Genomic DNA, 26,496 nt, shown 5'->3' on the forward strand with positions numbered 1-26,496 from the left:
TTGCATTTTAGTCAATTTTCTTTTACTTTTTAAGTGAAAATAGATTGATGTGTACATGGATACCGAGCATGTGCAATTCTTAAAAACGCGTCAAGTAGTGGGTGATTCTGCACTTTACCCAACATTCTATTGCAGACTTTTCGTTATGGGCAATTCCCAAATTGTGAAACCTATAGGATATCAAAAAAGGATTTAAAAATTAAACTTCCGCAATCTGAAATCAGCGCGTACACTAGATTTGGCGCGCTGTTAAATGGGCGCATTTGCTAGATTTGGCCCTTTTGCGCATACATTTTCGCTGCAATATTTTACGGTCCTCAAAATGGAATAGTACCATATCGAATATACCAGAATTTTTTACCACTTTCGCAATTTTTTTACCAACAGAACGATGTTCACCTCTGCCTGTACTCTCCGCGCACACCAAAGGTTATGTTAATGCAGGGAAAGGGAGAAAAGCTATTTCCTGGACTATGATTCACCATCTGACATTTCATATAATGAAGAAAAGTTGCTTATTTAGTTTCGGCTTTGGTACGGGAAAAAAAAATGCGCGTTCATAAAAAAATAAAAAAAATAAAAAAAAAAAAAAAGCACTAAAAGCAAATAATAACCAATAAAACAAAAAATAAGGGCTTTAAAGAAAAAGTAAGCACATATAAGGACCTTTATATTTTATTTTCAAATATTAGGACTTATAAACACTTATAAGGACTGCTACGGACCCTGACTCAGCGTTGGATCTAAGTAATGCCTTCTGTTACATCAATCCTCCCCCCAAAAAAAATCTGAATTCAAGCTAAACAAGGAACACTTGTTGTCCCATCAGATCTTACACCATATGACTTCTTGCTGTTTCCTGAGCTGCCATATGAACTATATCTAGATAGTTTTCCAAAATGAAAAAGTTGAAAAGTGCAGTGCTGACTGAAGAACAACTCCAAGAATGAACATGAGATGGACTTAGAAAACTATACAAATGCTAGCAGCAATGTATTACTAAAAAAATACAGGTCGATATATTTCAGCATTGTGGATCTAATAACTCAAGAATTTGCTTCTAGTGAGGAACATGCCTAACAGTGATTCACATAATAGTGAAAAGTATATATTCCTGCTCTAGTAAACACAGGCGTTTTTAACTTTAAATGCTTTGATAATTTTTTCATTTAATTTTTGCTTGTTTGCTTTCTGTTATGTATAGTAATAGATTAGTTGATAAATGCTTTCAGTGTTCAAATAACACTAGCATTTTGTTTCTTGCATTCTCTCTGTAATCAGAAAATTATTTCTGCTTTCCGTAATTTTTTTATCAGAAAGCAAATTTCATATACATGTTTCACTTCACATTTTTATTGTTTTCCTTTTGCTTATTCATACACATATGAGGACTACCTGTCTAAATTTATTATTTAATTATTATCTTCATTATTCACTTTTTGGTGTAATCCATTGATGAAACAAATAAATAGGCATGACCAGTTTTATTTGAGCACCAGTACATGCTCATTATAAATGATACAAATCACATACACATGAAATATATATTTACATAGATTTAACTTTAGCAACATATAGTGTTTGTTTGCTAAGTATAAAAATACATTCTGAACTAACTCTCAGTCCCAACATCCTATCACACTGTTCGAGGTTCACAACATATTGCTTTGCTATGTGAGCAACCGACTCACCAGTTTTACGGTTACGAAGTTCAAAAGCTGAATGTAAGTTTTCAGGTTGGCAATATAAATATACATGACGTGTGTAGTCTGAAATTATTGAAAACTTATAATCTGGTGAACAAGCTATGAACTTTTTATCTTGTTTTGAAGCACTTACATAACCTAATGCAGAAAACGTAGCTATATGTTCCATTTTAAATTGTTCCATCTCTCCTTCACTACTAATGTTCTTTGGCTGCCAGAGAATACCATCAACATCATGACGAAGGCATACAGCAGGCAGAGATTCTGGACATATCTGTTGACTGAATAGCCACTGGTGGCCACCCATGTGAACCTAAATTTGAAAGAAACATTATCATAAAATAAATTCAATACATAACAGAAATGCAATGACATTTTTTAAAAATTATACGGTAAAATTATATACTGGTTTATAGTATAAAATCTTGTAAATTATATGTAGTATAAATTGTACAAATTCAGCAGATTGTATATTTACTTAAAAAAAAAAAAACACAGTAATTTAATATGAAAGTGACAAGTTAAATTAAAAATTATAAATAACTATAAAAATTAATATTTTTAACTCTTATGACAAGAACTTCTAATAATGAAATATGACTGTATTTTAAATGAAATATTATTTACTTTTCCTACTTTCTTTTTTGAAATATATTGACTGAAAGTCTTTGGCCAGAGTTTTGGAAAAGCTTACTAGGCCTGCTTCAAAAGTCCAAATTTAAAATTGTGAATTCTCGCAATTAGTACAGCCAAAGAAGGCAATGGACTTGAAATTGCCAAAAGCATTACTGATTTAATTCTTAATGTTAATTTCATTATGTAATTTCTTAGATTGCACTGGCAATTATTGGACTAGATTATTTGATTATAGCAAAGCACTCTCAGCTTAAGAAGAAGAAAGTCTCCATACAATATTATTTTCTAATGGAAGTTAGCTTATATTTCTATTAACAGGAAAAATGGCCCCAAAACATTCATACAACAGCCCTGCTCGTCAAGATTTGAACTGTGTTCCATAATTTTATCTACTTGGTTACTAACAGGTGCTGAACTTTGAAAAGCTAAGAGTTTTATTTATCTAGGTAAAAAATTCACAAAAGCTATCCCCACCACCATACACTAAGTATTAAAATTGGGTTTTTCTAAAGATGTCATATGAAAACATTTATTGAAACAGATGCAGCAATTTTTTAGCTACTTTTCAACATATTCACTAGTAGAGAATCAAGACATCATATCATGATGTCAATTTTTGTATTCCTCCATTACAGAATTCTGCCAGCTTGGATCAAAACTAGTGAGTTACACCCATTTCAACTTGTCACTCTGAAAATGTTGACTGGATGGAAATTTCTTGAGAAAGAGAAAAAAAAAAAAAAAAAAGACAGAAATCACAGGAAGTAACCACAAAACTATGCAAAATAGATAATCAAACACCTGTTGATGTGTTGTGCATTCAGCTGTATATGGGTGAACATTATTATGGATCAATACAACATCTGCACTGTTTGACACTAATGGCCATTTCATCTCTGCCCTGAAAGTTAATAAGCAAAATGATTTTTTTTGTTCATGAATGCAATACCTATAAATTTTTTGCATAGGTATAGTCTGCTTGAATTTTGTTCTGCACAAGGATCCACTGTGATGCCAAGCAGTGATTTCTGCTTGGTTTCTGAGGGTAAAATGAGGTGATCCTGTCAAGGAATTTGTCAGCATCATGTTGATGTCCTGCAAAAAAGTCAATGCTGATCCCATGTGTTTGTTTTTGTGTTAAGGTGTCAGGCTCTTTGACGGAACACAGTTCACATAGTAAAAAGTTCATGAAAACTTCATGCACCAAGAAACAGATATCTGTGGTAAATGGATGCTGAGTTCCGTAACTGTGAAGCAATGGCGCCCTAAAGGGCCATTCCCGTTGGGGTTTATCTGAGCTAACAGAGTCAGTTCCATGTGTCAACTTGTTCTGCTGTGCCTGCAGTTCAGATTTTTCAACTTGCTGCTGTATGGGAAAAAACTGGTTTCGGAGATGGGCTGGCTACATCAGTTGTGTTTGTTAGCTCAGATAAACCCCAGTGGAAACGGCCCTTAACATGCACTGCCACACCTGCCGCACAAGATTGCCAATGATGATGGCCAGCCACCCAATGCACCCTTCATCATGAAAATCTTGACGACCCTCAGAAAATTGCTGGCAACACTTAAGCACAGTCGAAAATGTGTAATTTATCAGTTATGGGAAGCATATTAAATGCACTGTTTAATGTTTGTTAAAAATTTTTTACACACATAAAAACTTTTAGTAAACAGGGTTCGTACACATTACTGCACACAGAAATTAAGGACCACCAATAAAAAAAATTATGGACTTATCAAGCAAACAGGAACTGAATAAACTAAAGCAATTACATCGACTTGAACTTCACTTTTGTAATTTGTAAGAATGAAATAAATCCGTAAGTAGGATGCATTATTATTAAACATAATCTAATATTTAACTTATATATAGAACAAATTCAAGAATAAAATTAACTTCATAAATTGTTTCAAGTAATTAGCATTAAATTATAAAATTTCTTGAAATGTTTATATTTTATATTTATAACAGTCCTACAAATTTAAAGAAGATTAGTGGCTTTTTATTTAAATTTTACTAATAGTTAGCTTTATACTGATTCACACCTATGAACTTCATGCTTTTATGCCTCACTTCATCACATATGCATTCAGTCCAGAAGCTTATGCAAATTTTATGTCAAGTTAAATTGTAAAGTAAAATAATAATCAGCATGACGTAACAAAAGCTTTACTGTTGCCACTGCAGCTGCTTGCTTAGAGATGGAGAGCTGCTGGTCAGAAGTGACATGAATGTTTAACACTGTATGGTAGGTAAGTGTTGGCTTTTTATTTAAATTTCACAACAGTTAGCTTTATATTGATTTTTTCTTTTATGCCTCATTTCATCATGTATTCGTTCAGTCCAGAGATTTATGCAAATTTTATGTCTAGTAGCATAAGTTAAATTGTAAAGTAAATAATCAGCACGACTTAACAAAAGCTTGGTCGTTGCCACTGCAACAGCTTGCTTAGAGACAGAGAGCTGCTGATCAGAATAGACATGACATTTGTATGGTAGGTAAGAGTTGGATGTTAGCTAGACACAGTTAGTGTCACAGCTTCATATAGATTTGCAGGAACTGTAAACCAGTTAACATACGGTATTTAATATAAAGTTCCAATAAATTGCTGGAGCACCAGAGATGACTGGTTGTTTTGTATTATTTTAAGTCTCATTAGCTGTTAAAAATAAACAAAAATGTAAAGGTTAACTTTTACATTTTTGTGTTGCATCTTGCATCCACAAAAAGAACTAAGGTGATAACTCACCTTAACATGCAGCAGTAACTTAAGTGAGAACTTAAGTTAACTAAAAGTGAGAAGTTGGTTACAAATAATTAAATTACATAGGTCATAATAACGGTTTTGGTCATAATAACGGTCACAATAACTTTTTTTTTTAATTTCTAAAAAATATCCATTAAAAAAGATCTAAAAACTTTTCATAGCAGTTGTAATTTATGGCGACTCTAAAACCTGGTTTTTTTTGGGGGGGGGGGGTTGTTAGCATAATTATACATTAAAAGTTATAAAACATAATTGTTTTGTAACAACCACAAAATGTTTAGGCATCTTTTTAACTTGAAAATTTTCCAGATATTTTAGCTAATTTACACCAATTTTTTTCTTCTCTTTAGCATACTTCCAAATAAACAAATTAATATTCCCTCTAATCTCTGCTTTAACTAATTTGTTGAAATGTACCTTTGAAGAATAATTTTCTCTCTTTTTTTAAAATCAATTTCTTCTTTAGTGAGTTTCCTCTTCCTTTTAGAATTTTCAGATTTAATCAAAGATTTATTATTCTAAGAACTGCTTGTACTAATATGAATAAATATGAAATGATAACGAATATATATATGAATAAATATGAAATGATAATGAATATATATGAATAAATATGAAGTGATATAAGGTCAGGGCTGATGCCAAAGCCAGTGTGGCAGAATTTTTAGAATTTATTGGTTTTATTTATTTAATTATGATAAAGCACTTGTGTATTTGTCTACGAGATGCCTTCTTGGATGACTTTCTAAAGGAAACACATGGGGTTACACATGGGGAAAGTCAGGAAAACGTCCATCATGAAGACAGCCTGTCCGTCGGGATTTGAACCCAAACCAAACTACCAGTAATCAGCGGTTTTTACCACTCGGCCACTGTTAGGCCTAGAATTTAATGAAGCAGCGATCAACAAAATTTAGGGATGGCAAAATTTTAGAATTTACGGAAGGCAATGAAGTATGGTATGGTACATTGAGACGTATGTGAGGAATCTATTAACAAATTGTCAGTTTCAATTTCTTTGCTTTCTTTGATTGCTTCAATGCTTGTATTTTAGGAAAAGATGAGAAAATAAAGGGAGAAAGACTTCTGGGCACTGTTCTAAAAATTCTCCAAAAGATAAGAAATTCGTCACAAATTTTCTACAAAACATATCCATAGACTCCAACCTTCAGCAAACCTTGTCAGTAGTCAACGCGCGAACGACACTTTTACAACTTTGAAAATGTGCGCGTAGCGTATGTTGTAATTAACCATTCATTAATTTTAAATTAATAATTAATTGTAATCAATTTTATTACATTTAAAATCCATATACATATAAAACTGAATAATTAAAAATATACCTTGTAAATTATATGCACATTTAATTAGAAATTTTCTTTTAACTCCTCAAGCATTCACTAATAAAAAGTACTTCAAATTACTACTAATCATAGAAAAAATCAGAAGCTATAAATCATATCTTTATTCTGGATATGATTTCTACAGGGAAAAAAAATTTAAATAACCAAGAATGATACATATAAGTATTAAACAAAATACGCATAATTTATGAATGCAAAGATTTATATGTAGCATGCTTAGCAAGCTTAAGTTCTGATTTTGAGAATGTTTTTTTATAACACAGTTCTTCATTTGCCTGCATATTTATTTTTTCAATCAAAACTGCTTCAAGAGTTTTAAGACCTAAATTTAGTCGAAATTCCGTCTGATTTTTTTTAACACTAGAAAAAATTCTTTCGCAAGCTGCATTTGAATGAGGTATTATTAAAACAGCAAGCATTACAGAAGGCAATACTTTGTATTTAATACACCCATTCATATTTTTTAATTTGGCAATTTCTCCCCATGCTATATCAATACGCAAATCTACAATTTCTTTCAAATCATCTACTTGATACATGGAAAATTCAATTTCTACTTGATTAAGACATTTTTCATCAATAATAGATGGAAAAGTATTCATCAAGTAAAGAACAGATGAAAATGAGACTTCAGTTCTCAAGTTGATGTCAGCAACTTCAGCATGTTTTAGAAATGGATCACTCAGTGGAAATTTATCAATTATATATGAACATGCAGTTACAAAAAAAGCTCGCACAGAATTGAAAAATGATTTCACTTCACTTTCATTCAACTTGGCATTTTTTAAATATAGTCTTGTTTCCGCACCAATCACTAAATTTTCATTTTCTTTTTGTTTACTATACTTCTGAAATGGAATAGACGTTAGAGTAACATCTTCATTTTCTTTAGAAATTACTGATGGTTTTAAGAATCTAACAAATAAATTCATTAAAAGTTCAAAATGTTCTCTTCTCAATTTATGTATATAAGGAGCTTGTTGTTGCAAATTAATATTTACTGTTATAATTGGCTCAGAAATTGAAATGTTGAAAAGTATTTTTCAAAAATAACAAGTACAATTTGGTGGTCGGTGACTGTAAAATTTTTTAATGTTTTGCAATCTCTTTCCTTCATTCTCACTGTTATCTGGTTTATCTCCAAAAAAATTTATCACAGCATCCCACTGTTCCAAAATCCTTGTCATAGATTCTAAAAGAGACAACCATCTCGTACTGCAATATTTCAAAATTTTATGAGATTTTGCATTCTGTCCCAAAATTTGTTGAGCAACTTTGAAGCTATGCTTCCGTTTCGAACTTTTCTCCAAGTAAAAATATATATCTATTATCAACATTTCAATTTCTAAGCCAATTAATTTTTCAGTAGCTTTTTTTGCAGCTATATGCAAGAGGTGGCACGGACAACCTCGGGTGATTATACTTGGTTGATGCATTTTGATAAATGATGCTACACCTTTAAACTTTCCAATCATATTACTAGCATTATCTGAAGAAAATGATAAGCAATTTTTCCATTCTAAACCTTCGTTTTTAAAGTTTTCATTTATACAATTAAAAATACCTTCTCCTGTATTATACGTGCATTCTAAAATAGAAATCAATGAAGTAATTATCACTCCCTTTTCTTTACTGTAGTATGTTATAACCAATGGGTACAGTTTGTTATCATTGTTATCATAACTTTCATCAGTACTTAGAGAAAATGATGTACTGCACACTGATTTTATAATATCAGCAACAGTATTTTCTGCAAGCGTTTTCACAATAGCAGCAGTTTTGGTATGACCGCAGCTAAATTTTTTTGCTATGGCAGAATCTGGAAACATTGCTTTGAAAAGCTCTTTGGAATGATCCGAAACAGAAAGCAGTAGATTATGTTCAATTAAAAAACGAACAAAATAGCATTCGGCTTTTATAGGATCTGTTTCATCATCTTTTATTAAAAAATTTGTTATTTCTTTAGATTTTATGGTGCCAAGTTCTATATGCTTTTGAGAAAACACAAGCCGTTTACAGTCATCTTTTCCGCCATGAGCAACTGAGAAGTCTTTGTTGCATACACTGCAGTGTGCGTGATTCACAGAAATTTCGGACGCTTTAATGCATGGAAATTCTGAAGAATATGAATCTTTAAACTTCTGCTTTGATAATTTTGGCTTCTTCGTTCGAGGCAGCATTATGATTAAAAACCTTTCACCTGATTCACAGTTCACAAGACACACGCTAAGCTCTCGCCGTAAACTACACAATGCAGCCGAATGCAGCCTAAACACATATCAGCGAGGAACCTGGGAGACAGACAATTGGGTGGAACTATTGATAAGTCGTTAACGGTTGGAGTTACTGATCTACGATTGGCTAATTCTTCAAAACTAGGAACGCACTCAACACGTGATATATGATAACACGAGTATTCAGCCAATCATCGGATGAATTAGTTGGTTCCGTTTTGCGTACTGGTTCTCCTGCTCTTGTTTCTGTAAAATCCGTAGTTTTTTCCATACTTTTCGTAGCTCGTAGTTTTTCATGAATTTCCGTAGAAACTACGGAGAATCCGTAGTAGTTGGAGTCTATGCATATCTGTTACGTGTTAATACCTTGATGCCATTTTTCATTTCATCACATTTTTTTCAAAATTGTAGGTCTATAAAACTTACCATCAAATCCTTCTGAGATGAAAGGTTTAAATGCCCCCCCCCCCAAAAAAAATTCTTAACTCTGTAAGAGCAAAAAGCCAGAAGATTTGGGGGGGGTGCAAGAAAAGTATAAAATGAATTTTTAAAAGAAAATTGATATATTAATTTAAATATTCTGAAACATATTGTATGAAATGTATTGATATACATACATACATTTAAATATTCTGAAACAATTATACGAAAAAAACTCTTATCATGAAAAAATATAGAAGACAAATGAAATCAATTTTTAAATGATTACAGAAGCATTTTTGCTTTTTCTAAGAAGTGTTTTGGAAACTGTGCCTTATAGCATTTATTATTTTGTTTATTTTTCAGAATCAAAATATTCCTAAGTCACCAAAATGGGAAGTCATTTTAAAATATGGCAGAAGAAAATCAAAATATTTTATCTTAGCTATTTTTTAAACATAATTTAAATAAATTATTATTTCTATGATACTCGCCAATATTATGTTTATAAAAAAAATCATCAAAAGATTTGCAAATCTCCACATAAATAATTTTGTATACAAACTGATCTTGAAATTTCCAAAATGTTCATAAGTAGCCAAATTTAGATTCACATAATAAAAGAACTAATATCCGCAAAAAAGAAAATTGTTTTTAATGTAATATTTCACAAACTTTTATTCACAAAAAAGAAATTATTTTGAAATATTTATGTTTCAAATAAGGCAGGGCCTAAAACTCGAGTATCTACTGTTTATATTAGGAGTAGGAAAGAATTCAAACATTAATCCATCAAATACATATTTGTCAATATTGCCAAAAATATTTCTGTTAATTTCACACGCTCAAAACGAGGCTTGTAAAAAAAAAACTTAAAGATATCACCAATGAGTTGGAAATTCTGCCAAGTTTGGCCGGAATTTGGTACATTTAAGGACCAAAAATTATTTCCAAAAAGCCTAAGAACTTAAGTACTTTTAAGGATCATTCAAACCCTATTGAAATCATACATAAATTGTAGTATCTCTTGTATAATACAGTCAAAAGTCGTTAATCCGGACTCGTCGGGACTTCGGCGATTCCGGATTATAGATCATCTGGTAAGATGACATGCAGAAATTACAAAATTTAAAATATGAAACCATAATTTATGAAATAAAGAACAATTATGATCTAAAGGGTATCAAAATTTATAAAAAAAAGCTTAATATTTATTTGTTTACTTTATTAAACATTTCTTTTAATGTAAGTTGTTTAAGTTGCTTCGTTTCATGTGATAATACTTTCTCTTTAATTCTATTAAACAGACATAATTTCTTGTTTAGTTACAAAGTTCCACTGTTCAAGTCCTATAATTGCTTTAAATCATATCAAAGACGGAGAACATGACATGAAATACTACATTTAGTAAGGAATTATAAGCCAAATAAAATAAAAACATCTGCCATGAAGATAAGGATAGTGCTGACAGATCAACTTCCAATTCATTACGCGCCACAGCGTCCCCCCCCCCCCGGCCACAGAGCAGCGTGAAATTGATAAACAGATTTCGGATTTCGAATTATACTTTCGCTTTGTAAATCCTTTACATATTAGTAAATATATATCGGAAATTCTATTTGACATAATCCAAATTTCAAGCTTACTTTTATAAAGTTGCTCTAACAGTCTACAAAAAATAATAAGCCGGATCCAATTCGAAGATTAAGGAACAACGCAATCTGCAACATTAACTGAATTAGATAATTTTAGCTTAGCTTATACCGTCCGTTATATATTAAACGCACATGTGCACACACATAGTTGCAGCCGTAAAGGTCTTACGCGCCCGCGTAAACGCCTATTCGCGTGCGTCAAAGCGACGCATGCGCAGAAAGTTTGTAGCTTTGAGGTCCGGATTATAGATCATTCCGGATTATGGGTGTCCGAATTAACGACTTTTGACTGTATAACATGAAAGGCCTTAGGATGCGAAGCATTGCCGGAAGAAATAAGATTACAGGGTAAGTCCATTTAACATTGAAGTAAATGGTTATCTCACTGAAAGTTGCCAAGCTTGGCCAACACTTGACAACATTTTGGTTTGATTCCTGTGTAACTGTAACTTTTTCGATTTTTATGTAATTGTATCCAACAATTTTGAGACATATTGGAAATTTTTTGGCAGATGGGGGAAAATCTACATAGGACAGTTTTTTTTGTTTAGCTCAGACTATTGAATGATCACTGTGCGGCGAGCTTACACATTTGATGCTATTTGTACTGCCTCGAGTTCAATACTCTTAGTAGTCTGAAGTTAAACTGTTGACTGTGCTCTGCCATACTGAGAAGAGCTGTATGAGTACTTTTGTGTGAAAAGTTCCAGAAATGTAAAGTGTTTTCTTTGAAAAATAAATTTCATCAGGCTTTCATGAGATTTTTACACATTCAGTCCATTATGAACCCATATGCATGTAACAATTTTGGGTGTCAGAAGTGGAATTGAATGCTGGTGATAAAAGCAATAGAAAAGCAACTAAGACAGCTTCTGCTAAGTTTCAAGAGAAGATGGAACAGTCTGTAAAGTCCATTAAAGAAGAGATGGAAGAGGCCATCAAATCAGTTTAAGGAGAAATAGATGAAAGCAGGTCAAGAATAGAAGGAAGTGGCCCAAGAGAAGATGGAAGAGGCCATCAATTCAATTATAAAAAAGATTGGAGCAGGTCAAGAGGAAATGAAAAGAGAAATTATTGCCACAGCTAGCAAATTCGAGGCTATGGAAGGCTGAATAGGCATAGTTGAGAAAAAAGTTGGAGAAACTGAAGAAAGAGTTTTGTTGTCAAACAACAAATCAATGACAGAGTTTCTGCTGTCACCAAAGAAGTTGATACTTTGAAGAAATCCACTGTGACAGCTCGAAACAATTCTAATTGCTTTAAATCCCTACTATGTTTTTCTCAAACCTCTCTAAAACTATCCAAAACTATCTACAAATTCTGCAGATAGTTTTAGAGAGGAATTTTTACTACCTGGATTTGTGGATAGTTTTAGAGAGGAATTTTTACCAAAAAAAACAGAATTTTTACTACCTGAATCCATAGCTGAAACCATAGATTTTCGGTACATAATGAAATATCATAAGAACCGTAACAGCCCGAGAGATATAACTAGTAGCCTCAAGACTTGTCAACCTATCGAGGATCAACATACTAGTGAGAGCTGAAAATGTAAGTGAAAAGTGAAAGGTGAAAGTCATTAGGAAAAGGGAAAGTGGTTGCAGTATGTACACCAGTTACCTGTGTTAAATGAATCAGCAGTTCTCTACTCACTGTGTCTTTGGAGAGCCTAACATTGAAGTTGCTGCAAAATGCACAACTAAGCAATGAAGATAGGATTTCTGCAGAAGAGGTCATTCAAGGCATTTTCACCTGCACGTCTTCTGACATAGGTTGAGCCAGTTTGGCAAAGCATGAAATTGATACAGGGAATATCCACCACCCAAGCAATATGTAAGAAATCTTCTAAAGGACATGCAAGAAAACGATGTTATCAAGACTTCAGCAAGTCCTTTGGCTTCTCCCATCATCCTGGTCGGAAAGAAAGATTGACTCAACTAAATTTTGCATTTCTATTGTTGGTTGAACAGTGTCATGAAGAAAGAGAGCTATCCACTTCCTAGAATTGATGACAATGAAGACACTCTTTTTGGAAGTAAATGGTTTTTAATGCTTGCTTTAATTAGCAAGCATTAAAAACCATTTAGTAGGTATTGGCAGTTCAAGGTGATGCTCTCTGGATTATGTAATGCATCAGCAACATGGCATCAAATATGCCTTAGTTGCCACTAGTACCATTTCTGACACCTCAAAATTGTTGCGTGCATACAGATTCATAATGGATTGAACTCGCATTAAACCAATGAAAGTTTGAAATTTTACAATTCTGGAACTTTTTACACAAAAGCATTTGTACAGATCTTCTGAGTATGTCAGAGCACAATCAGTTATTACCACTTCAAACTACTAAGAATATTGGATAAAAGGAATGCAAAAAGTCTCAAATATGTAAGCTTGCATGGTGATCTCTCAATACTCTGCGCTACACTGAAAACTGATGCTCTCTCCTGTCATAGATAATCTTCCTCTATCCGCTGAGAAAATTCCAGTACCTGTATTTCTCAAAATTGTTGGAAGACATATACAATTCAAGTTATATAGGGCTAGATACAGTTTTAATTACATAAGAATTGGACCAGTTAGTTACACAGAGATCATACCCAAATTTTCTCATATAGTTGCAAAGTTTGATGACTTTTGGAGATTTTTCACCAATTTTGGTGACAAAAAATAGTTGCTGAAACCATCGCCAGCTTCATGCTATCTTGCCAGTGTCACAATATAGCCATTTACCTCAACGTTAAATGGACTTAACCCTATTTTACAGTAATGCAATGTATTTCATATCCTTAGGCCTTTCATGTTACATTATACTAGAGATACTATGATTTGCATTTAATTTCACTAAATTATTTACAAAATATTATATAAAAATTTGTAACAGTATCCACAATACAGACACCTGACCTTTGGATCTACTTATTCATGTTCATGATTTAATTTTGGGTCACTCTCTATAACATTAGCCTTCTTATCTGATTCCCGTTGACGTTTAAAGCCTTATAGCTCTTACATTATGCATTTGCTGCTTTATGTTCATAGGAAACTTTTTGTTAAAGATTCGCTCTCGACTTTTTTGCACAGTTCTCAGATTTTAGTTAAAATATTGATCTAAGGGGAAGTAATGCTAAGGGTATTCAACTTACTTTTTATCATATTAAATCTTATGTAACTTGTTTTTTTTTTTTTTTTATAGTAAAATTTATAGAATTAGTGAAGTTTAGTTGTGAAACATTGTTAATACCAATACACAATTTGTATAAAACTTTTATATTAATAAAGTTTTATACAAATTTATATATAAAGTATCAAGAATCTTTTTAATTTAGAAACACTGATTTACTTAAACAAGGAAGTTGATATTTTACAGTTTTCAGAATTTAAGTAAATTACCAGTTCTGTGATGTAAATACTACAGTTACAATATTTTCATTACAAGTATAATTATTTATTTTTGATGTACTGAAAATGAAAATCCATTTTGTAACCCCAAGAATATTTTTACAGCTACAAATATAATTCCTGAATTTCAATAGAAGAAAATTTAAACAAAAACATTTCATACTGCAAAACAAAGAAAAAAATTAATTATGAAATTTTATACCCTATGAGTTTCACAATGCTGGTTGCCATCAATTCTTTGAAAAGTGAGAGTTTCATTTGACAAATCACACTCTTCAAGCTGTGCTAGATTAAAAGGTACTTTATCACTGGGAGCAGCCTAAAATTGTATAAAAGCATATTAATATATTTTATAATTTATTTTACCCATACACTGTTAAAAATGCATTACATTAAACACTTTTCATTAATAACATTTATTTTCATAAGAGTAATTAGATATAACACTGATATCAAAAGGAATCTGCAAAAAGACGACTTACCTACATTAAGCTTTTTAATCACATATTTATTATCACTATCAGATAACTACTGATGATGTCAATTCTTTAATAATGATTACAAAGAAAGTTTGTCAGTGAAATGTTTCAGATCTTTTTTTAGGGGGGGGGGTCTCGCTACAGATTTTACACATTTTCAATAACAAGTTTTATAAATACCACACAACTTTCTAAAAATGCTATTCTTATTTCTATTAACCAGAAAACATGTATTTGACACAATAGATATAAAATTCAAAAAACTAGTAGCAGGGGAAAAAATGAGAGGGGAGAGAGATCTTATTTTATGAATGTGCTTGCTAAAAAAAATTAATGTTGATATTAAAGTAATTACTCAATGTCCTAAAACTTCCTAAAATATAAACAATTTTTTTTTTTTTTTTTTTTTTTTTTTTTTTTGTTGTATTTAATTTTCAGTTTTCTTTTATAATTATCTTGATTAATGTTATAATTTGTACAATTTCAATTTGATAGGTATACTAAATCACAGACTTCTACACAAATTTTTGCATCTTCATAGATACTACTAGTCATTATTCTGCACATTGTAATTAGAAATATATATGTAATAAATTCAAACTCAGAAGTGTTAGCAATTAATTAGTTCCTTTATTAAAAACACAATCCGTCAAACATTACCGTTCAAACATTAATTGTTAGATACTTGCTTTATTCAGAAACATTACCGTCAACATTACTGCTCAAAAACATTACAGTGCAAATCATTACCGTTCTAAAAAAACTGTTGTTGCCAATCAGGAAAATACATTTTAAATAAAATTAATACGTTGCATTTACATTCGGGCATCCTGACTTAGTTACGACCTCGGAACATTAAGAACATATATTTAAAAAAATTAAATCTGTAATATTAAAGTCTTTAGCTGTTATATAGATTCACCGTTGTTTTCTATTCTTTTTCTGTGTCCTAGTTTTAGTAATATGCGGCGTGTTGTTATCGTTATCTCAATATGTCCTTTCACCTTCTCTTCTAATTGAGTCACTCTATAGGTATCACTTGGTAAAACTTCTGTAACTACCAAAGGTTCTCGATACTTTTGTTGTGTTTTGGTTGATTCTCCAGTTGATTTGGGTACTCTTCTCATAACTACTATTTCTCCTTGTTCGAATGTTAAAGAATTGCTTTTCTTCTTGTCATAATTTGCTTTCATTTTCATCTGCATATCTTCAATTCTCTTTCTAGCTTCATTCTGTAAGATTACTGGATTCTCCCATTCATTTGCGTCTTCATCTATAATCATCCTCATCAATCCATCGTTAAATTTTGGTGAATAGCTGTGAAGCATTTCGAAAGGAGTTTTCTTTGTAATCTTATTTATCATATTGTTTAGATTTCTTTCGCATTCCTATTTTTTTGTCCCAGTCTCTCTGATTCGGATTTTCCATACTTGTTTTAATCGTAGCCAAAATTGTTCAATTTGCTCTTTCCACCATTCCATTAGCACTTGGATGTTGAGTTGAAATGAGTGTATGACTGATTCCATTATTTTGACAGCGCTCTCGAAATTCCTTCGCTGTGAAACATGTTCCTCGATGATAATTTTTTCTGGCAACCCCAAAATCATCTACAAAACTCTTCAATGCAACTAACACATACTTGGTTGCAGTACTTTTCATAGAATATAAGTGTGTAAATCTTGTAAAATTATCAATTATTACAAATAATTCTGTATTTTATCTTGAATTTTTTACAAATGGTCCTAAATGATCTATATGTATAATTGCAAAAGGTCTTCTACCAGGTCTAATTAGATGCAGGACTCCTTTGTTTCTTACCACTAGGCACTTTATTTATTAGGCATTCGAAACACATCGAAATGTAACGCATAACATATTGTTTCATTCCTTTAAACCAGTATGATTTCTTGATTTTGGCAACAGTTCTGTCTGCTCAAAAATGTCTCAAAAGATCGTGAAATTTTACTACAATACCTTTTCTCATCGATTTAGGTATGACACATAAAATTTCTTCTTTTCCTGATCTTTTACTTTACGAAACGATTATTCTTCAAGACAAAATTTTCAGTTACATATTTCTCTGCATTCGTTCTATCATTTATCTTTTTCTTTAAAATGTCTATTAATTTGCATAATTCTGGATCTGAATGCTGAATCATAAGAATTTGTTCATCAATTATAGAGTCTAAATTTTTTTCTGGCTGATCAACTGGCGATCGGCTCCAGTTGATCATGAAAAGGGTGAGCCGAAATGCTTCAATTGTAATGATTATGGACATATAGCGACGGATTGTCCTCAACCTAAAAAAGAAATTATTTGCAGGAAATGTAATGAAAAGGGTCATACTTTTAAAAAGTGTACATCTAAGAATCCAGACTTAACAAATGTTAAAAATAATTTATCCGTGGACCAGAATTCAGGTGTTTCACCAGCTGTATATTTAAAGTATGCTCGCATCAATAATGGAGTAGAAATTACTGCAATCATAGATATGGGTTCTAGTTCGTGTTTATTGAAACAGTCTGCGGCTAAGTGCATCTATGTGAGTCTATCCATGAGCTAAGTCCAATGTAGTAAAAACTTTACACTCATTAAGATATTCAAGAAAATCATCGATCCTAGGAGGAGTGGAAATTTATCTTTAACAGTTTGTGAATTCAACTTTCTATAATCTATCACTAATCGTAATTCACCCGTTTTTTTCCCTACGAGTAAAACTGGACTAGCATACAGAGATCTTGTTTCAGTAACAATTCCATATTTCTTCCATTCATTTATTATCTTCTTTATAGAAGCATGCTCTTCGGCATTGGTTAATACGACTTCATGCAAATAGGCTTACTCCCTTCAATTTCTTTAATATCCATTTTTGTTAAGTTTGTACACCCTAATTCCTTCATATTTAATGCAAAACAATCTCGATACTCATTTATCAAATGTAAAACTTCCTGCTTTTTCTCTGGCATAATATTGTTATTAACTTTAATGTCTTCTATAGTAATCGGTCTCAAACTTCTTAATTTCATTTATTATCAGTATTTCCTTTTGACTTGAATTTTCAGTTTTCTGATCTGAACTTGGTTCAACTAATTCTGCTACTTCCGTTCTACCGATACACTGATTCTCTTTCAAAATAAGTTTTCGATCGCTGTAGTTAGTGACTGGTATCACTGTTTCTCCCTGTATTACTTCCAATAACGAGCCCAACTCAACTTCCGATCCACTTATTAAAACATAACCGTTATTTATTTCATCAGTTTTAACTTTCACGAAATTAATCGTATTACTTTCGATTTGAGTTTCTTGGGAAGCCTTTAGTTTAATTCGCGGAGTGTTGCTATCATTTTGCAACTGTGAAAATGGGCAGTCATTAGCATAGCGTATGTGCAAGGTATTACCTATCTTGGCGTATGCAATATGTGGTAAATCAATACATGTTCGACCAACTAATAAATCGCATGGTAGCGTTTCATCTTCTACAATTAGAACTGTAATGTCCTTTCCCTCCCCATTATCAATCTCTAAGTTAACAGTTACTTTTCCCAATGTTCTAGAGCAGCTGGTTTACTCTGGTTCCCAAAGCCAAACTATTCCTCCACATCACGTTTTATAATAAGATTCAGTCTCTAAGCCGCAGACTGTTTCAATAAACACTAACTAGAACCCGTATCTATGATTGCAGCAATTTCTACTCCATTATTGATGCGAGCATACTTTAAATATACAGCTGGTGAAACACCTGAATTCTGGTCCACGGATAAATTATTTTTAACATTTGTTAAGTCTGGATTCTTAAACGTACACTTTTTAAAAGTATGACCCTTTTCATTACATTTTCTGCAAATACAGTCAAAAGTCTTTAATCCGGACTCATCAGATTCCGGATTATCGATTTTTCCGGATTATAGATCATCAGTTTAAATCTGGTAAGATGGCATGCAGAAATTATAAAATTAAAAATATGAAACCGTAATTTATAAAATAATGAGCAATTATGATCTAAAGGGTATCAAAATTTACAAAAAAAGAAGCTTAATATTTATTTGTTTACTTTATTAAACATTTCTTTCAAAGCGCGCATGCGTAAAGCATACCTTACGCATAGCCGAAATTAGAAAATTGCAACCAGAAAACTATTTGATTTGTATTTGTGATATTTATAATGACGAGGAATTTGATTTAAATCATATCAAAGATGGAGTACATCGAGATTAAGTACGACATTTAGTAAGGAATTATAAGCCGAATAAAATAAAAACATCTGCCCTGAAGATAACGATAGTGCTGACAGATCAACTTTCAGTTCATTGTGCGCCGCGACGTCCCCCCCCTCCACGCAGAGCAGCGTGAAATTGATAACCAGATTTCGGAACGGTTAGATAAACAAAGGATATGCCTTTATTAATTTTTTGTAGCAATTCGTTTTTTGTTTGATGGACATCGAAACATACTTTCGTTTTATAGATCCTTTGTGAGCTCCAGCATCAGAAATTCTACTTGACATAATCGAAAGTTCAAGCTTACTTTTATAAAATTGCTCTTACAGTCTGCAAAAAATAATAAGCCGGATCCAATTTGAAGATTAAGGAACAACGCAATCATCAACATTAACTGAAATAGATAATTAGATAATTTTAGCTTATACCGTTCATTATACATTAAACGCGCACGCGAAAACGTATTCTGCGCTTGCGCAGACGCATATGCACAGTCGTAAAGGTCTTGCGTGCACGCGTAAACGCCTATGCGCATGCGTCAACCCGGCGCATGCGCAGAAAGATTTTAGCTTTGAGGTCTGGATTATAGATCATTCCGGATTATGGGTATCCAAATTAACGACTTTTGATTGTGATTTCTTTTTTAGGTTGAGGACAATCCGTCGCTATATGTCCATAATCATTACATTTGAAGCATTTCGGCTCACCCTTTTCATTGTGGATGCCAGAATTATATTTATTCCCTTTTCCTTTTGTCTGTTTTATAAAATTTATCTTGCAGATTGTATTTATTATCAAAACTGTTTTTAAAACCAACTTTGAAATTACTATCTGTCTACATGGAATCGTTAACATTTCTGTGTCTTGAATACTGATTATAGGATCCTTCATAAAATTTAGAACCAAATTTGGGCTTAGAATTTTGCCTAAAAGTTTTATTTTCTACTTGAAGTACTTTTATACTTGCCCGAATATTTTCATATTGATCTAGTTTTTCAGCCAACTCTTCAGGATTAATGAACTTAGACCAATCATCAATGAAATGGTCTCGGATAGCAGCGGGTACCCTTTTCTTTAATTGATCCATAATAATAAATTGTTTTGAAGAGTCAAAATCTGTTACATTTAATCCAGTAAGCCACTCTTCAAAATAATTTTTTAATTCAAACATGAAGTCCTTCCACGTATTACGCAACGTTTTAATATGATCAACGAACTTTTGCTGAAACTGCTCGGGGCTTAACTTATATTTTCTCAGTAGCAGTTGTTTAACGTGCTTATAGTCGTTAGCTTTTCCTTCTGATTCACGGGCAATTAATTGAGTTATCTCATAAGGCAATAGACCCAACAGCTGAGAAACCCAGTTTTGTTCTTCTAACCCAATACATCGTGCCTGTCTCTCAAATAAAACTAAATAAAAAGTTATATCACCTTCATTCAAATCATACTTATGCATTAATTTACTCATATCACAAATATTACTTCTACTAACATTAGAAGGAACAGAATCATTTACATTACTACTTCTGATTTCCACTTCTATTTTCAATTTTTCATGTTCAAATGTTCTTTGCTTATCTTTTTCTTTTTCTAAAATTTCTAACTTTTCCCTGTCTAAAAGATCATTTATAATTCTATCTAGCATTTGTTTAGTAAAGTCTTCGTTATAATTCAAATTAATATAATAATATAATATATTCTTACTATTCAAAATCATATCTCTTAAGCCTACAATTTTAATATCAGAAGGGGCATCTACATCAAGTTCCAAAGCAAGTTCTTTTAAGTCACATTTCTTGCCTCTTGCCAAATAAGACATTTTAGACTTCAATTTTCAAATAATAATACAGTAATTATACTTAAGTTCTTTCCGTTTAATACTTAGACATAACATAAACAGTTTATAAATTCACATACCTTTCTACTTTCAGTTTTGGCGAGCTTCCGCATTCAGTTTAGGCTTAACGTACATTGCGGCAATACGTTGTTAAATCCTAGATAATAATTCTAGTTAATCCCACTTCTAAAATGTTAGCAATTAATTAGTTCCTTTATTAAAAACACATTCCTTCAAACATTACCATTCAAACATTAATTGTTAGATACTTGCTTTATTCAGAAACATTACCATCAATATTATTATTCAGAAACATTACCATCAACATTACTACTCAGAAACATTACAGTTCAAATCATTACCGTTCTAAAAAAACTGTTGTTGCCAATAGGGAAAATACATTTTAAATAAAATTAATACGTTGCATTTACATTAGCAATGACCAGGAAATTGGAGGCGAAGGCAGATAAAATCTTCAGTTTTATTTTCAGCAACATGTTGCGGCTACACACAAGTTGGAATATTAAATGTGACTGTTCCAAAAGGCTTACATTTTTTATAACTTTGTAGCAAGAAAGCAGCAGCAGACAGACAGCAGTCTAGCTAGGCCAAAGCATGAAAAGCAAGTGCGTAATGTTCAGGATGAAATCTCAAGTCAGACTGAGTAGTTTTGGTTTTCAAAGCATTTTGATTGGACAGTTAATATTACTGTAAAATTACTATTGGCTGGTTGAGTTTTAGTTCCATTTACATCATCATAATTACGTAAGAATCATATGACATAGAATAGTCTCGAAATGAGGCAGTGCAGAGAGGGGTCACTATTTTTAGAATTGAGAAGCGAAATTTACGTTGCTAATTTAATCTTTTACATATTCTTTATTTTTCTTACATATATATATATAATAAAATGTGCTTAAAATTGTGAGAAAATTCTGTATATATGAATTGATTACGTCAGTTCTAAAATAATCCCACATTATAAATTTTTTCATAGCTTGCATTTTTAGAAAGTATTTCTCATATAATGTATTCATCTTCTGCCATCATAGTATTTCCAATGAGTCTGGATGAAATGGGGAAAAAAAAAAAAAAAAACTATACCTCATTCAACTATCTGGAAAGCTCAAGTAATTGAAATATTCAAAAATTTTAGAAACTCTTTGGCCTTCCCTTTGCTTTAATGAAAAATTAAGGCCATGAGGAACTTGTAAAACCATCATAAATCAGATATAGAACTATGATTCAGAACTCCACTTATAACATTTCAAATGTAAATACAATTACATAGCTCTATTTCCTCAGTTCAAGGCTTCAAACAAAATTTATCAAGGGAAAAGTGTTTTGAAGCCTTAAACTAAGTTTATTAATGAGTTCCAAATACATGTTTCATTCCTCTAAAACCGTTATTTTCGAAAAATTTTCAATGGAAATCAACTTTCGGTGGCTCTCAAATGTTCAGACCTTTTTCCTACATGCATTCGCAAGCCCTTGTACTACAAAATTGAAATATATAAGTAGAAACATAAGTAGATACACAAAATAAATACAAATTAAGATTCAAATAAAAAAGCAGAAAAAAAAAAATTACCAGGCAAGAACCTAAAAAACTAAAATTCGGAAAAAGCCTAAAAAAATGGCCAAATGAGCTAATTACATTCATATACAACTAGGAGAAACCCTGAGCAAAACAAGACCCAAATTAATATGGTCAGTATTTAAAACCTAAAATAAGGGCAGCTTGAAAGCATATTAAATTAGCTTTTATCCGAATTGAAATAACCAGAAAAACTCTTAATAAAAAAACTGCAAAGAATGCTTGAAGTTTTACAAAAAGGCTTAAAAAGACACAAAAGAAGCTACTGAGAGCTACGATGATTTTATAAAATATTTAAAACATAATTCTCCCCAGAATTAACAAAATTACACTGAGAAAGTTGCTTAGAATTAACGAAGAATTTAATTAAAAATTATTCTAAGGAACATCCTAAAATTCTCTTAATAATAACGGCAAGAACAAATGCAGTTCCTTTAAAACGTTTAAAAAATGAAGTTTCATATAAAGCTGAAAAAAATTTTTAATAGAAAAAAAAACTCAAATTCAAACTGCCTAGATCAACTTAAATTACAACAAAAGGTTAAATACGAGGGCCATCCAGGAAGTAGATTACGTTTCCGTCTGTGTCCGCTAGGGGCGGGGCTAGCGCGGCCATCTTGGGGTCAGAGCGTTGTCAGTCTGCATCTAGCCGTGCTAGTGAGAGGTTCGTGCTGTGCTCCGTTCAGATACTGTGACGGTTTGAAATGTCTGCGTTAATTGAAAATCCCGCCAGCTGCGAGGTGCGCTCAGTAATAAGGTTTCTGACTGCAAAAAACTGTAAACCGATAGAAATCTATCGGCAGCTTCGTGAAGTGTATGGGGACAACATTATCACTGAAGGTGGAGTGCGTCAGTGGGTCATAAGATTTCAAAATGGCCGAACCAATGTTCACGACGAAGATCGAAGTGGGAGACCCAGCATAGTGACCGCCGAACTTCTCGAAAAAGTCGATGCTAAAGTCCATGAAAATCGAAATTTCACAATAACGGAACTTTCTTTGAGTTTTCCACAAATTTCGCGAAGTTTGTTGCACGAAATCATCAGCGAAAAGCTTGGTTACCACAAGTTTTGTGCAAGATGGAAGGCAAGAAGAGGTAACGAAGTGGTTGAAGGCGCAGGCGGCCGAATTTTTCGACGAAGGAATTTCCAAGCTCGTACATCGCTACGATAAATGCCTTAATTTGTATGATGACTATGTAGAAAAGTAGTATTTGAGTGTGGCTTTCATCTGTATATAATAAAATTTGTTTCCTATACTTTGTTTATTTTTTTATTCCAAAACGTAATCTACTTTCTGGATAGCCCTCGTAAAATTAAAAATCGATCAGGAAAAGGAAAAAAGAAAATATGCAAACATACCTATTGTCTTCGGAGCATTGAGATCGTAATAGAAGTAAAAATATCTGCCGAATAGGGTTGTTGGAAATTAGACCAAACTTGGCAATGGGCTTACCAAAAAGGATGAAAAAGGGAAAAGAGACTTGAAGGTCAGAATTCAATGTAAAGAAACAACATGAGTTCCCATGCTTTATGGGAGTGTTTCCATTGGTGATGAAATGGTAAAGAGGGGCAAGGGGGCTGAATGAGTGAAAAGAAGGCTACTGGATGACCATCATGGCATATTTTTTGCTACTATGTGCTAAAGAGAGTCATCCAAGATGGCAAAGCCTGTAAAAATTATAAAAACCTGGCTGAAAAGTTTCAGAAAAGGTAAAAGTGGTTAAAAAGTCAAAATTCTTCACACAGTCGACCTCTAATGCATCTTACAGAAATTGAAAATGGCTCCTTTTTTTTTAGTAAAGGAAAGAAAGAATTTGCTAATAATTCCTTGGAGTATATATACTTATATATATATAATTTCTATACATATATATAGGAGTGTATATATATATATATATATTTATATTAAGTAATAGTTCAATAGAGAAATTGAAAAATAATCATTATAAAATATAGTGGTAGTACTAATATTTTTTCAATTTTTGTTTAGATGGTACGCATTAGTCAAAAGGTTGAAAACTGCTACTCTAGGCCAGTATGTTGTCAGCCATTTTTGACACAAAAATCGTTGCCAAACCAAGAGATGTCACAATACATCATAACATCTTCATCTTTGTTTTTATGTAAACTTCATTAATTCTCAATAAGGTGGTTTATTTTTAAAAGAAGGATATCAGTTAACTCTGTTTATCTACTCTTTTCTTGCATTTTGTAAAAATCATTAAAATTTGGTATCTGCCTTCCATATAGGAGCATGCAGTGGAATATTTTAAACATTCTGATATCCAGGCATCAAGAAAAGTATGCATTATGGAGCACAGTGTGCAACTTTATTTGAAAAATGGATAAACCACGGCAATGCAACATGAAACATTATGACAAATAATTTACGATTTTTGTGTACTATACCCATAACTTTCAATTATCTAACTAAATAAGCTTTTACTGGAATGAGTGGTGCAAGTTAGGCAGAACCTCCTCCACATTTCAATGGTTGATAGGATTTCATACTCAGGTAAGATATTTTACTTTCACATATTGAGGCCCATGAAAATACATTGATTTTTATATGAGGACTATTGTTTTTTAAATCTTACACAGTGTTAAATATAGGCTTTTGATATTCAAGTTTGTAACAAATAAGGTGACTGTTTATAAAACTGGAAATTTCTTCAATTCATTTGGCCTTTTTTACTGTGAACTACACTTTTTAAACATGCAACTATTTGGAATTTTCAAATATCTTGCTTGCATTTCTTAAGCTTTTTAGATAGTTAAGCTTTTACTGTATTATAAAACATACTATAAATTTTCACAATCTTATGGCATTTCACATTTCCAGATGTATATGTATAAAATATTACCTCTGTTTCAGATGTTAGGTGGGCAAGACGAGAATGAATTTCATTTATAAGGGCAGGATCCATGAGCTCTTCCCCCTGAATATTACCTTTAACAAGTTCCTGCCACATTAACCCAGTTTCAGATTTTGATAAAATTACTTCCAACCTGTTACAGAAAAATATATGTGTATATATATATATAGATAAATTATGTTATTTAACAGAGGGATTAGAATCAGTTTTTTAAATTTTTAAGCACTTTTGCTGAAAGAGAAATGAAAGGAAAAGAATTTATTTTTTACTTTTCTCCATCCATAATCCATGAACTTTCTCCAGTGTTAATGTAGTTTCCAAGCCGACCAGAAAGAACACATTTTCCTTGAAGTGAAACTTCTATTTGAAGTGGTAAAAACTTGATTTGAATATCTGCCTTTTTTATATGTTGTGGAAGACGAAAATACACAGTAATATCTTTAGGAGTTTGAATGTAAGTATACAAAGGGGGTTTAGGATCTGCAATGATAAAAGCAATAGGCAGTAAGGAATACGAATATATCTTTTTCATATTAAATATTCTTTTTTGGGTGAATTTTTTTAAAAAGAACTAGGTTAAAGGAACTTTAAAAAAATGTATTAAATTAATTTAATAATACGTAAAATTTTGTTAGTTGTCACAGAATACCAAATGCATATGCTTCAAAATTTATAAAACCAAATACAAATCTGCTTAAAATTCCAATTCTAAATTTGTGAATGCTCAGCAGTAATCTAAATAAACACTATATCAAATCAAATATAAACTATCTAAAAAACAATAGAGGGTTATTACAAATAAAGTTCATAGTTTTAAAAATTAATAATAAAAGATATTAAAACAAAGTCCCCCCCCCTCCAATGGCAGATTGTGAACAGTTACAGTGTAATACAGTCTATTAATCTATACAAGGCCAGATGCTATTATAGGACGGACCATTACAACCATGCCTTTTCCAGGATTCAAACCCAGGCCCTTCGGTAGTCAGGCTTCCCTAACCACTATACTGTCTGGGCGGCATTAAAACAAAGTTTAAAGTGAAAAAAGCTAAATCCCATAGCCAATCTTCACTTTTAAGTAGCAGGCACTCTTTGGAGAGTTCATATTTTAAAACACACTCCATCAAATTTCAAAATCTCATTTCATCTCTCTCAGCTCATAGGTGCACTTCCTTTAAAAAGCCAGTGCACTTTACAATGAAGGAATAACTCACCATTCTCTTCTGTTTCTTCCAGGAAAAGCTCACTGAATCATTGTTGTTGATTCAGAGCTCAAGCTCATATTTTGTTGATACAGCGAGC

General features: G+C 32.1%; 1 protein-coding gene across 3 annotated transcripts in view; it reads right to left on the reverse strand.

Moving 5' to 3' along the window:
• Positions 1-1,469: 1,469 nt before the first annotated feature.
• The window catches only part of LOC118191871 (nudC domain-containing protein 1), a 66,048-nt gene continuing 41,021 nt past the window's right edge, over positions 1,470-26,496 (reverse strand). For all 3 annotated transcript variants that reach the window (XM_085825428.1, XM_085825430.1, XM_085825429.1), the window contains 4 exons: positions 25,464-25,674; positions 25,183-25,327; positions 14,389-14,505; positions 1,470-2,019 (listed from right to left, as the gene is read on the reverse strand). In XM_085825428.1, the coding sequence (XP_085681554.1) occupies positions 1,549-2,019; positions 14,389-14,505; positions 25,183-25,327; positions 25,464-25,674 (944 nt within the window). In that variant the 3' untranslated portion in view covers positions 1,470-1,548. The remainder of the gene's footprint in view (positions 2,020-14,388; positions 14,506-25,182; positions 25,328-25,463; positions 25,675-26,496) is intronic.

The sequence above is a fragment of the Stegodyphus dumicola genome, chromosome 10 (assembly GCF_044657685.1).
Source record: "Stegodyphus dumicola isolate Sdum_Otavi_A_Nest chromosome 10, ASM4465768v1".
In the NCBI taxonomy this organism is placed as follows: Eukaryota; Metazoa; Arthropoda; class Arachnida; order Araneae; family Eresidae; genus Stegodyphus; species Stegodyphus dumicola.